The sequence below is a fragment of the Phacochoerus africanus genome, chromosome X (genome assembly GCF_016906955.1).
Source record: "Phacochoerus africanus isolate WHEZ1 chromosome X, ROS_Pafr_v1, whole genome shotgun sequence".
In the NCBI taxonomy this organism is placed as follows: Eukaryota; Metazoa; Chordata; class Mammalia; order Artiodactyla; family Suidae; genus Phacochoerus; species Phacochoerus africanus.
In genome coordinates, this window is record NC_062560.1 from 112,042,741 (window position 1) to 112,057,239 (window position 14,499).

The window sequence follows — 14,499 nt, forward strand, 5'->3', positions numbered from 1 at the left end:
TATATATATATAAACAAGTTAAGGAAATTACCAACATCACACAGTAAATCAGTGATGGATCCAGGATTCAAATTTGATCCAGAATCCATGCTCTTAGCTGACACTCTACACTGCCTGATATGAATAACAGAAATTCCGGCCTGTAAGTACTGTCTATTCCAGTAAGTATGTTGTAAACCCCTGGGAGCTTTCTGAAGAGCTCAGAGAACAGGGAAGATACTCCAAGTGTCCTTTAATTTTAGTATTAAGAATGAAATGAGTCCTCCTGGGAAGCATGCTCTCACATGGTAAGTGGAACCAGGAAAGCCCTCTTTGGGAAACCTGTGTGAAGACAAGTGCATCCAAATGTTTCCAAAAGATCGAAAGCCTCAAACTGTATGTGTGAGAATCTCCACATTATGTCTAGTTAATTTAGGAAGATTCTGGCCTGCACAGTGCCAAAACACTGAATTATTCAGTAAAAAATATATATATACGGTTAGTCTAGTGAGATTCTCTAAAATCATATAAACACAAAAATGTGTTGTTTTCCAGCTATTTATATTGGCATTTGAGATTTTCTTAGGGCTGGCTATAAGATGGGGAATATTCTAAGTCAAAATAAGGCTTTATGTTTTAAAATGTTGCCATTCTAGTGTGAAACTTTAGTACCCTTTGAAAACATTTGTGCCCTGAAAATCCTGTTCTTGTCATGCCATTCGGAAACTATAGTTGTGGTATCATCATTGACTAAAGACTAGATCATCTGACTTCTGTTTCAGACTCAGTCTTCGGACTTCAGTCTCATAATTCTATTCCAAGAAGACTGTTTCAGTTCAGATTGATGATTGTGTTGGCTTTTTCTTTTTTCTTAAGGGCCGCACCCAAGGCATATGGAGGTTCCCAGGCTAAGGGTTGCATTGGAGCTACAGCTGCCAGCCTACATCACAGCTCACAGCAACGCCGGGTCTTTAACCCACTGAGCGAGGTCAGGGATAGAACCTACAACCTCATGGTTCCTAATCAGATTTGTTTCTGTTGCTCCACGACAGAAATGTCAGCATAAGAAGAGACAACACAAGATAAATTTAGAGTCAAATCATTTAGAATCTTATAGATCATGATAAATAGGTAAGATTACATTCCAAGTGTAATTAAATCCTAAAGTGATTTTAAGCATGAAAAGGACACGGTCATAATTACATATGTTTTTAAAAGGTCTCTCTGGCTACTGTGTGGAAAACATACTACAGAGAGGCAAGAATGGACGTAGGGAGACCTACGAAGCAGCTCATGTTTTAGTCCAAGTGTGAGATGAGGGTGGCTGTGGATATGGAGACTTGCAGGTAGATTTGAAATTTATTTAGGAAGATGAGCCAACAGTGATTGATTGGATGTACAGGTGAAGGAAGAAATGCGAGTGAACTGGGTACACATTTTATGCCATGGATATAAAACCAGCTAAAGACAAATCTCTGGCTGATATCCATAGCAGGAAAGAACAATTGTAATTCTGTGATTCAGGGATCTGATTCTATTTAAGCAGTAAATCAGCACATTTTCTTTAAGGGGAGTGTTCAAACCATGTTTCAGGTGGAGTTCAACCTCTCTCATTTTGTAGATGAAGGAATTAAGATTCACGATGGATGAGGCTACTTTGCAAATTAATCTTGTGCTCTGTCTGAATGCTTTATCTCTCAAAAGAGAACATAAACTTACACACGACATCACTTTCTTGGTAGACGTTTCTTCCCAATCACAGCTGATATGGTACTGAGGATACAGCAAACACACAACAAATGTTTCCTAAATTAAAATGGTTTCAATTTCTTCTTCCTCAGCAGAGAGAACGAAATGGATATTCCGGTTATTGATAATGCCAGCGAAGTGACAGAGTTCGTCCTGGTGGGTTTGTCTAATCATCCAAAAGCCCAGGCTGCCTTTTACTGCACCATGGTAGCAGTCTACCTGGTCACGTTGGTGGGCAACAGTCTCATCATTGTCGTGGTTAGAGTAGAAAAGCAGCTTCACACCCCTATGTATTTTTTCTTAAGCAATCTGTCCTTCCTTGATATCTGCTACTCTAGCAATTCAGTGCCTTTTTTATTGTTCAATGGTTTAAAAGACTACCCCACCATTTCCTATACTGGTTGTTATGCCCAGATGACCATCGCTCTTTCTCTGGGGATGACAGAATGCCTCCTCCTCGCTGTCATGGCTTATGATAGATTTATTGCAATCTCCAATCCCCTGCATTACTCCATCATTATGAATCACCAGGTCTGCGTACAGTTGGCTGTGGTAACCTGGGCTAGTGCCTTTCTTTTAGCAATAATACCAATCATTGCAATTCCTGCCCGTTTTTGTGGACACAATATCATCAACCATTTCACCTGTGAGGTGCAGGCCCTGTTGAAACTCATCTGCTCGGACACCCCAGTCAGACTTATTCTGGGTCTCGTCATCAGTATATTCACACTGCCTCTGCCCTTCACCTTCATCCTCATCTCCTATACTCGCATTGTGGTTGCCGTGCTGAGGATCCGCTCTGCAGAGGCCAGGTTCAAAGCTTTCTCTACCTGTGGCTCCCATCTGACTGTGGTCACCATATTTTATGGGACTGCCATCTACATGTACCTGAAACCTCAGTCAAGGGAGTACCAGGACCAGGGTAAAGTCGTGTCTGCATTTTATGGTGTTGTAACCCCTATGCTGAACCCTGTCATTTACACCTTGAGGAACAAGGATGTGAAAGAAGCCCTAAGAAAAAGAATTAGGAAGACAAAGTCCTAAAAGGGGCATAAAGAGCGCACGGAGGCTCATCTAACCAACATCTTGACACCGACTTGTAAAACATAACAAGGTACAAATACTAGGCAATATTTTAGTAAGGTGATTAGTTTCAAATGCATTTTTTAAATTTCCAACAAGCACGTGATAAAGAACGTCCCACTGAGAAAAACATGTTAAACATTTACAGTGCCATTCATTGATGGAATAAAGTACATAGGACAATCTTGTGGGAAAGCTTAAAAACAAAATAATAATTAGTACATTTGAATCCTGAGTAGAGTTTGCCTTACTGAATGAGAAATACTCTATAGACTCCCTTTTATAGATGACAAAGAGCAAAGTTGTAAAATGGACAATTCTTATCTCAATACTTTCTGTGTGAGCCATATCATGACCCAGGCTCAGGAGTGATGGATGTGATGGGGTAGAGAGAAGAAAATTACACAACTGCTGTATAAGACTTTCACATAGTAGGTTTTCTGCTGAAGCCCCTTCAAGACTCTGTATACACTGAGGGTCAGAAACAATGACACTACAGAACTTACAACTGCATGTTTTGATCTGTAAATAAGGCTGCATTTTCTCTGCAAATGTACCCTACCCCTGGATGACTGCACGCAATTTCTAAAGTTGCTGACCTCACAGAGAGCAAATCTAACTCAGGAGGAACTCCTTGAAAAACAGGCATGTACGATATCCTTTGATTATGAAAAGTATCATTCTCATTATTTTAAAATACATTAGGGGATAGAGAAGAAATGAAATGTCACCTATAATTCTAACACTCAACGAAGCTTGCATAGGTTTTAGAACATGGAAGACATGTATTTAAGTCTGTCGCTCACATTTGTGTGAGATTTAGTTAGTTACTCTCCATCTTTAAGCTTCAATTTTCTCATCTGTAAAATGAAGATTAGAAGAGCGACTGCCTCGCAAAGTTGTTTTGAGAATTAAATGAGATAATACACGCTAAGCTTCTACCACAAGGTCTGGCACACGGTGGGCACAGAATACACATTGGTCAAAAAAGGAAAAAACCTGCCAATTTGTTCTCTAACACAAAACATTGTTTGACTATTGATTATGTCTATGTAAATAATGACTATATCATTTTTAAAAATAATCCATGAGAATAGGATAGGCCGAAAAAATGTGTTCTCACTGCGGTCTTCATTTGAATTTATCTTATTAGAAAGAGGGTGAATATGTTTCTCATAATTCATTGGTCATTTGTGTTTCAACAGTCAGGGTCTTTGTTGTTAGGTCAAAATGATAACGAACCAATCCAATTTTGGAAACAAAATGCTGCACAGTAACACACGACGAATAAACAGCCCCACAATTTGGTTCAGCATTGACTGACTCCACCATTGTTTCTAGACACATCCTGACAGGCAGATCCCCAGTTTGAGCCACTTTATGTCACTCTGGTAAGCACACCTGTGATTAACACCGCCTTACAGGTTAACAACAGGAGCTGATCGGACACTGTTGTAAATGCAAATGAAAATAATAAAACTGTGGGAATCCCAATAGAGAACTCTTTAGAAAGAGAATCTGTGGCGTTATGTAAATTTTGTCGTAACGCTACCATTTGAACCTTGACCAAATTCTTGTGCAAATTTTATTTCGGGTACTCCTAATACTTTGCCATTACCTAACGCGTCCCTGAAACCAAAGGCAAAGTATTCCTAACAAATTACCAAGACATGGTGAGCAGCCAAAGTCACACACTAGAGGGGAAACGTGATTCCTCAAAAGGAAGGAAAAAATGGAGTACAACTGCACCCCTAATACTTACTGGAGTTGGATCATTTTCATTAGCGACTACGAAGAGGTAGAATAGAACAAGCCGTGAGATGTGCCTTTTGCTGACAGAGAGAAATTTATTGGGGAGAGGCAGGGACGTTTTTAGCTGCAAGAGATTAGACAGGTAAACTAACGTCTTCCCTTCTGATTACCTCAGGAATAAGTTAGACAGAGTTCTCTCTAGAGAGAAAAATACGTTACATCTAGAAGTGGAGAACAAGCTGCAGGAGGACTTCCGACATGAAGTCCAGAGTCTGGATGAATAGAAAGTCTAAGAGATGATAACAACTAATCAGTCGGAGATACGTGTGTAAGGTGCCTTTATGTTATATGTTTAAGTGAGAGTTGTTTTCTTAACGCCTTCGTTGTATTGCTAAGTAAACACGTTAGAATTATAATAAACAGGCAATACTTGGGAACTACCCGTGCCTTGGGAAACTTGTTTAAATTTCTTATCTCTGCCAAACAGCACTTATGACTTGGAGCTGATGATGGGCAACTCTGCCTCCCTGTACACCATCTCCTCATAAGGTGTGCCAAAATCACAAGGCGACCTCTTAAAAGGTTGAACTGACCCCTTAAAAATTGACATTACTGAGAAAAGAGCCTCGTGCTGTGTACTGGCAGCAGCACAGGGAATAAAAAGCACTTGAGAGCCATAATCATAACTTTTCCTGGAAGTGTTTTAAAGAAAGAAATTTAAAATTTGGAAACAGCTAAGGCTATATCATTGGTTTTCAAGTGTCTGTCAACACCACCAGTACTAAGCAGTGAGTTGAATAATGTTTCCTGACAATAATTTCCATTATACAGACATACCAAATTTTGTTTATCTATTCATCAGGTGCCTGTCCCCATGTTTGCAGAAATAAGAACCTTCAAGATGTAAATACAGGTGTATGCAAAATTAGAGAAATAGGAGAATCCGTGCCATAGAAATATATAAAGTTTCCAATTTTTCTATATCCTAGCTAATGATTGTTAGTGGGCTAAAACTGGTATCTCATTATGACATTTGCTCCCATTCTGTAGGTTGTCTTTTAACCTACTTGGTAAAGCCCTTTGAAACACAAAAACTTAATAATTTGATGATATTCTTTATCATTTTCCTTTTGTGGCTTGTGATTTTGTCTAATATTTATATCCATGCCACAGATATTTGTGCCTATGTTTCTTCTAAGAGCTGCAAGATTTTAACTCTTACATTTAGGACTTTGATCTATTTTGAGTTAACTTTTGTATGTAGTGTGAGGTAGTGTTCCAATTTCATCTTTTTGCATGTGGATATCCACTTGTCCCAACATCATTTATTGAAAAGACTTACTTTCTTCATTGAATTGTCTTGACACCTGTGTCAAAAATAAACTGACCATAAATGTATGGGTTTATTATTAGATGTTGATTCCACCTCATCGACCATAATGTTGATCCTTATACCAGTACCACACAGTCTTCATTACCATAATCTTTTAGTAAATTGCAGGTTGGGAAATTTATGAAGCTTACAAGTTTGTTAGTTTTCAAGGTTGATTTGACTACTCTAAGTCCCTTGCAGTTCCATATGAATTTTAGGATTGATGGAGTTCCCATCGTGGCTCAGTGGTTAACGAATCCAATTAGGAACTATGAGGTTTCAGGTTCGATCCTTGACCTTGCTCAGTGAGTTAAGGATCTGGTGTTGCCATGAGCTGTGGTGTAGGTTGCGGACGCAGCTCGGATCCCGCGTTGCTGTGGCTCTGGCGTAGGCTGGCGGCTACAGCTCTGATTCGACCCCTAGCCTGGGACCCTCCATATGCTGAGGGAGCAGTCCAAGAAATGGCAAAAAGACAAAAAAAAAAAAAGGATTGATGAGCCAATTTCTACAAAACTCAAGCTAAGATTTAGACAGACATTGGTTGAATCTATAGATCAATTTGGGGAGCATTGCCCTCTTAACAATATTAAATCTTCCTATTCATGAAAATAGGAGAATTTCCTATTTAGGAAGGTCTTCTCTACTTTCTTTCAACAATTTTTTTGTAGTTTTCATTGGACAAATATTGTGCTTTTTTTTTACATGTTTTTATTAAAGATAGTTGATTTACAATGTTCCTTTAATTTCTGTTGTACAGCAAAATGACCCAGTCATACATATATATGCATTCTTTTTTTTCATGCTATCTTCCATCCTGTTCTAACCCAAGAGGTTGTATATAGTTCCCTGTGCTGGACAGTAAGACCCCATTGCTTATCCATTCCATCTCCTCCAACCCCAAACTCCCCATCCATCCCCTATATTCATCGCAGCACTATTCACAGTACCCAAGACATAGAAACAAGCTAAATGTCCATCGACAGATTAATGGTTTAAGAGGATGTGGTACATATATACAACAGAATACTATTCAGCCATAAAAAGGACAAAATAATACCACTGGTGACAACATGGACACAACTAGAGATTCTCATACTAAGTGAATCAGAAAGAGAAAGACAGATACCATACGATATCATTTAGATGTGGAATTTAAAATATGTCACAAATGAGTCTATCTACAAAACAGAAACAGGTCATGAACATGGAGAGCAGACTTGTGATTGCCAGGGGGGCAGGGGGAGGGAATCCTGCACTTCTTTCGTTAAATTTATTCCTACGTATCTTATCCTTTTTTATGTTAATGGTACTTGAATTGTTTACTTTTCCTTTTTCTTTTATTTATTTATTTATTTATTTTTAGGGTCACACCTATACCATGTGGAACTTGCCAGGCTAGGGGTTGAATCAGAGCTGTAGTTTCAGAGCCATGCCACAGCCACAGCATTGTGGGATCTGAGCTGTATCTGTGACCTATACCACACATCACAGCAATGCCAGATCCTTAACCTACTGAGCACGGCCAGGGATCGAACATGCACCTTCACGGATACTAGTTGGGTTCTTAACCAGCTGAGCCACAACGGGAACTCCTTGGAACTGTTTTCTTAATTTCATTTTTGATTGTTCACTGCTAGTGTATAGAAATGCCATTGATATAGTATACTGAGCTTGTATCCTGCAACTCTGTTGAAAGAACTTATGACTTCTAAGTTTTTTCTGTGGGTTCCTTAGAATTTCTTGCATATGACATCATGACATCTGTGAATAGATAAAGCTGCACTTCTTTCCTAATATGGACGATTTTATTTGTTTGAAGCCTTGGTGGGATGGTTGTTTTGGTGTTTGTTTGGTTTTTGCCTGATTGCAGTGCAATGTTGAAGAGAAGTGGCAAGCGTAGAAGTCCTGGTCATCTGGGATCTTAAGGGGAAAGAGCTTTCAGTCTTTCACCATTGATTCCATGTTAGTTGTGCAGTTTTCATCTATGGCCTTTATCAGGTCGAGTAACATCCCTTCTTTTCCTAGTTGTCTAATGTTTTTATTATGAAAGGGTATTAGATTTTGTAAAATTATTTAACTGGATCTGTTTAGACAATGATGGGCTTTTGTCCTTTAATGAATTGACATAGTATACTACATTGAATAATAGATGCTAAGTCAACCTTGCATTTCTGGGATGGATATCACTTAGTTATGGTAAATAATTCTTTTTATATAATGCTGGATTTGCTTTGCTAGAATTTAATTAAGAATTTGGGATCTATATTCAAAAGGGATACTAGTTAGCAGTTTTCTTGTGATGTATGTCTGGTTTAGTTATCAGGGTAACATTAGCTCTATTGAATGGCTTGGGAAATCTTCCTTTCCCTTCTATTTTTGGAACAGTTTGTGAAGCTTGGTATTATTCTTCCGATGTTTGGAAGAATTCTCCAGTGAATTCCTATAGGTAAGAAATCTTCATTGGAGAAAGATTTATCACTAATTATAGGGCTATTCAGACTTTCTATTCCTTCTTCAGGCACTTTGTGTGTTTTCTGGAATGTGTCCTTTTAATTTAGTTTATCAAATTTATTGGCATATAATGATTAATAATAGTACTCCCTTATAATTATTCTCATGTCTGTAAGGTTGGTAGTGATGTCTCAAATTTCATTTCTTATAAGTTTGAGTTTTCTTTCTCTTTTTCTTGGTCAATCAGGCTAAAAGTTTATCAATTTTTTAATCTCTCCAAAGAATAAATATTCAGTTTTGATGAATTTCTATATTATTTTTCTCTTCTCTATTTCATTTATTTCCATTCTAATCTTTAATATTTATTTCTCAATGCTTGTTTTGAGTTTAGTTTTATCTTTACTTTTTAGTTTCTTTATGTAAAAGCTTGGGTTATTTTTATTTCAATTTTTATATTAAAGTATAGTTGATTTATGTTTCATCAATTTCTGCTGTACAAAAAAGTTACCCAGTCATACATATACATATACATATACATTCAAGCTTAGGTTATTGACTTGAAATATTTCTTCATTTAGTACAGGCATTTATAGCTACAAATTTCTCTCTAAGCACTGATGTAACTGTATCTCATGAATTTTTTTATTTTATGTTTTCACTCATTTCAAAGAACATTCTAATTTATCTTATCATTTCTTTAATTTTTTTTAATTTTTTAATTTTTATTTTCTTTGCTTTTAAGGGCCTCACCCCCAGCATATGGAGGTTCCCAGGCAAAGGGTAAATTGGAACTACAGCTGCCAGCCTATGCCACAGCCATAGCCACACCAGATCCGATCCATGTCTGCAACCTACACCAAAGCTCATGGCATAGGACCCTTAATCCACTGAGTGAGGCCAGGGATTGAACATGCGACCTCAGGGTTCCTAGTCGATTTCATTTCCACTGTGCCATGATGGGAACTCCTCATTTCTTTAATGACCGTTTGATTTTTTAGAGTATTTGTTTAATTTCCACATATTTAGGAATTACTGTAATTTCTGGTATTAATTTAAAATTTTATTCCACTATGGTGATAAACATACTTTGCATGGTTTCAGTTATTTTCTGTTTATTGAGAATTGATGTACTCCCCAGTTTATGATCTATCCTGTAAATGTCTTATGTGCATTTGAGAGGAATGTTTATTCTATTCTATGTGGGTTTTTTGGGGTGTTTTGTTTTGTTTTGTTTTGTTGTCTTTTTGCCTTTTCTAGGGCCGCTCCCACTGCATGTTACTCAATTCCTTTACAGAGGAGTGATACCCTATTTTCAATCATTAATAGAACAACTAGACAGGCCAACAGGGAGCTTCTGTATAGCACAGAGAACTCTACCCTGTATTCTGTGATAATCTACGTGGGAAAAGAATCTGAGAGAGAATGGATATGTGTATTCGTATGACTGGGTCACTTTGTTGTACAGTGGAAATTATCACAGTCTTGTAAATTAACTATACTTTAATAAAACATAAAAAAAAGAAGCCAAAAAATAAAAGCCTTGAATTACACTGTAAACCAACTATATCTGTCGAGATCCTGTTGAACACTCCACTCAACATAGAATAAAATAACATAGAACTGGAGTTCCCATCATGGCTCAGTGGTTAATGAATGCGACGAGGAACCATGAGGTTGTGGGTTTGATCCCTGGCCTTGCTCAGTGGGTTAAGGATCCGGCATTGCCATGAGCTGCGGTGTAGGTTGCAGACGTGGCTCGGATTCCGCATTGCTGTGGCACTGGCGTAGGCTGGCGGCTACAGCTCGGATGCGACCCCTAGCCTGGGAACCTCCATATGCAGCAGGAGCAGGCCCAAGAAATGGCAAAAAGACAAAAAAAATGTGCCTAATAATAGAATTTTAAAACATTTGAAACAAAATTTGACAAAATCAAAGGGAAAAATGGACACTTTCACAGTCACAGTTGGAGATTTTAGCACTCCTATCTCAGCAATTGATAAAACAACTGCACCAAAAAAAAAAAAAAAAAAGCAAAAAGATCTGTATAGTACTATAAAGTACCTTGACCTAATTGATATTTATGGAACATTAATTCATATAAATGCATTCTTTTCACTAGAATCAGGCATATGATGTGGAAAAATTTAAAAGACTGAAATCGTATAGTGTGATTTCTGGCAACAGGAAAATTAAACTAGATATAAATAATGATAAAATATCTAGGAAAGACCTAAAGGACTGGAAATTAAGGAACACAGTTCTACATAGGTCATGGGTCATAGAAGAAAACACAAATGAAATAATATTATATTTTAAATGCAACTGTAATTAAAATACAATTTATCAAAATTTGTGGGAGCAGCTAAAGCAGTGCTTAGGGGTAAATTTGTGAACGAAAGGCTAAATTTTTTAAACTATCAATGAAATTGACAAATATCTATCTAGACTGACCAAGAATAATAAAAGAATACAAATAACAACCAGGAATAAGAGAAGGGACAGCATTGTAGTTCCTAAAATGATAAAAGAGAAAAGGGGAGAAAATTATGAACAACTTCACAGAAACAAATTTGACAATTTAGATGAAATAAACATATTTCTCAAAGATACAAATAAACAAAATTAACCCAAGAAGAAACTGATACCTGAATAATTTCATATAAATTAAAACAATTGATCTGGTGGTTTAAAACTTTCCAACAAAGAAAACTCCAGGAACACACAAAAAAATTTTAATTATGTGACTTGATGCAGATGTTAGCTAATGCTATGATCGCAAACATATGTAAGTGTATCAAATCAGCACAATATATACCTCAACCTTATGCAAGGCTAAATTTTAATTATATCTCAATAAAAAGAAAAAATCTAGGATCATATTACTTTTCTAGTAAATTTGACCAAAAATTTAAGAGGGAAAGACAATAAATGCTATATAAACTCTCAGAAAATAAAGAGCACAAGGAGTTCCCATCGTGGTGCAGCAGCAACGAATCTGACTAGGAGCCATGAGGTTGTGGGTTTGATCCCTGGCCTTGCTCAGTGGGTTAAGGATCCGGCTTTGCCAAGAAAGTACAAAATGTCTCATATTTCCAAAATATTTTTATAAAATCAGATGATGACACTACAAAGAAAAACAACAGACAAACCTCCACCAAGAACACAGATGCAAAGATCCTCAAAGAATATTTAGCAAATTGAATACAGTTGAATATATTAAAAGGATTCTACATTATGACTATGTGTGTTTACCTCAAGGATGCAAGTTAGAATTTATACCAAAAAAGTAAATCAACGTTATTAACTATCTATATTGAGTTGAAAAGAAACACTGTATGATCATTGTAATAGGTACAAAAAATAATTTGATCAAATTCAACATATGTTAATGATTAAAAAATACTTGGTAACAAGACATGGAAGCAACCTAAATGTCCATTGACAGAGGAATGGATAAAGAGGTGGTACAGATATACAATGGGATATTACTCAGCCATAAAAAAAAAAGAAAGAAAGAATGTAACTTGCAGCAACATGGTTGCAACTAGAAATTATCATACTAAGTGAAGTCAGACAGAGAATGACAAATATTATATGATATCACATGTAGAATCTTAAAAATAATACAAATGTATTTATTGAAAAAGTCAGAAAGACAAATAAATACAATATTTCACTTATATGTGGAATCTAAAAAATGGCACAAATGATCCTATCTACAAAACAGAAACAAATCATGGATATGGAGAGCAAGCTTGTGGTTGCTAGAGGGGAGGGGAGAGGAAGTGGGATGGATGGGAGTTTGGGGTTGGTAGGTGCAATCTATTCCATTTATGATGGATAAGCAATGAGGTCCTACTGTGAAGCACAGGGAACTATATCCAGTCTCTTGGGGTAGAACATGATGGAAGATAGTATGAGAAAAAGAATGTATATATAATGTATGACTGGGTCACTATGCTGTACAGCAGAAATTGACACAACACTATAAATTAATTATACTCTTTTTTAAAAAAACTGAAATAGACTCACAGGCATAGAAGACAAAGTTATGGTCACCAAAGGGGAAAGGGAGGGGGAGAAGGATAAATTAGGAATTTGAGATTAGCTGATGCAAACTACTATATGTAAAATAGATCAACAACAAGGTCCTACTGTACAACACAGGGGATTATATTCAACATCCTGTAATAAAGCATAATGGAAAAGAATACGAAAAAGAATATATATATGTATGTATAACTGAATCACTTTCCTGTACACTAGAAACTAACACAACATTGTAAATCAACTATACTCCAAAAACATTTTTTTGTGTCTTTTTAGGTCCACACCCATGACATATGGAGGTTCCCAGGCTAGGGGTCGAATTGGAGCTGTAGCCACCGGCCTACGCCACAGCTCACAGCAACACCGGATCCCCCACCCACTGAGCAAGGCCAGGGATGGAACCTGCGTCCTCATGGGTACTAGTCAGATTCATTTCCACTAAGCCACGACAGGAACTCCAAAAAAACATTTTTTTAAAAAAAAAGAAAAGAAAAAGAATAACACTTGGAATTAAATTATTTTCTTCCCCCCAAAAATTTTTTGGCAAACTAGAAATAGAACATCCTTGAGATGACTAACAGCTAATCTTGTAGGTAGAAAATTCTAAGGCATTTATGAAAATAGAAAGCTAATAGAAATAATAAATGAATTTTAAAAGTTCACCAACTACAGGGTCCAGATACAAAAATCAATTCCATTTCTGTGAGATGTTAACTCTTCCCCACTCATTTATATGTTCCACACAATCCAGTCAAAATCCAAAAGGGATTTTTGTAGAAATACAACAAAGAATCTAGAATAGCCAAATAGTTTTGAAAAAGGAAACAAAGTTGAATGACTCACACTACCTGATTTTAAGACTTACTCTAGAGCTAAGTATTGCTTTAAGCATGAGCAAATAGAACAGTGGATTAGAATACAGAGCCCAGAACTTGAGCCTCACATACAAGGGCTATTGAATTTTGACAGATTACAAGGTGCTTTGATAATAAAAAGATAGTCTTTTCAAGAAATGATGGTGGAACAACTGGAAATTATAGTAGGTTGAATGGTGCCCTACTCCCCCCTAAAAATTTTATCTTCACTCAGAACTTCAGAATGTGACGTTATTTGGAGAAAGTTTTTTTGCAGGTCGTGAAGGATCTCATGGATGTTAAGGATCCTTACTGGATTTAGAATGGGCCCTAAATCCAATGACTAATGTACTTACAAGAGGAGAGAATAAGAGACACATAGAAGACCACGCAAAGATGGAGGCAGAAACCGCAGCTATGCTGCCAAAGCCAAGAAATGCCTGAGGCCACACAAAGCTGGAAGAGGTGAGAAAGGATTCTTACCTAGAGCCCTGTTGACAACGTGATTCTGGATTTCTATCAGATACATTTTACTGTTTTAAGCTACACCGATTACGGTAGTTTGTTAACAGCTCTAGAAACCTGAGATACCACATGGGGAGAAAATGAACATCTATTCTTATCTCACACCACACTCAAAAATTAACTGAAGATAGATTATAGACCAAAGTAAATGCTAAAACTATAAGGCATCTAGAAGAAAATACAGAACATCTGTACGACATTGGCAGTGGTAACAATTTCCTAGACAAATCAAAAAAAGCACTAATCATTTAAAAATGGATCCACTGAACTTCATCAAAATTTACAACTGCTTCGCAAATGCCATTAAGGAAATGAAAATGCAAACCACTGACTGGGAGAAAATATTCACAATATTTACATTTGACAAAATATTACATTTGGGATATATAAATGGAAGTACTAAAAACCAATAACAAAAAGACAACCTAATACAAAGAGGCAAAGAACTTGAGCATATACTTCACAAAGGAAGATTGTGAATCACCAATAGTCATATGAAATGTACTCAGAATAATCTGTCATTAGTGAAACAAAAATTGAAACCACAAGAAGAGCCTAATCTTAGAGTGAAAAGTGTATGGGTCCCTGTTAGAGATCAATTTTGTACATAGCAGTGTCTTCATCGGTAACAAGGACCTACTTACTATACAGCTCAAGGAAATCTACTCAACACTTTGTGAAGCC

General features: G+C 36.8%; 1 protein-coding gene across 1 annotated transcript; it reads left to right on the forward strand.

Moving 5' to 3' along the window:
* Nucleotides 1–1,833: 1,833 nt before the first annotated feature.
* Nucleotides 1,834–2,772, forward strand: LOC125118121 (olfactory receptor 13H1-like). Its single transcript, XM_047764258.1, has one exon. The coding sequence runs from the start codon at nt 1,834–1,836 to the stop codon at nt 2,770–2,772; it is 939 nt and encodes a 312-aa protein (XP_047620214.1).
* The last annotated feature ends 11,727 nt before the right edge of the window (nt 2,773–14,499 follow it).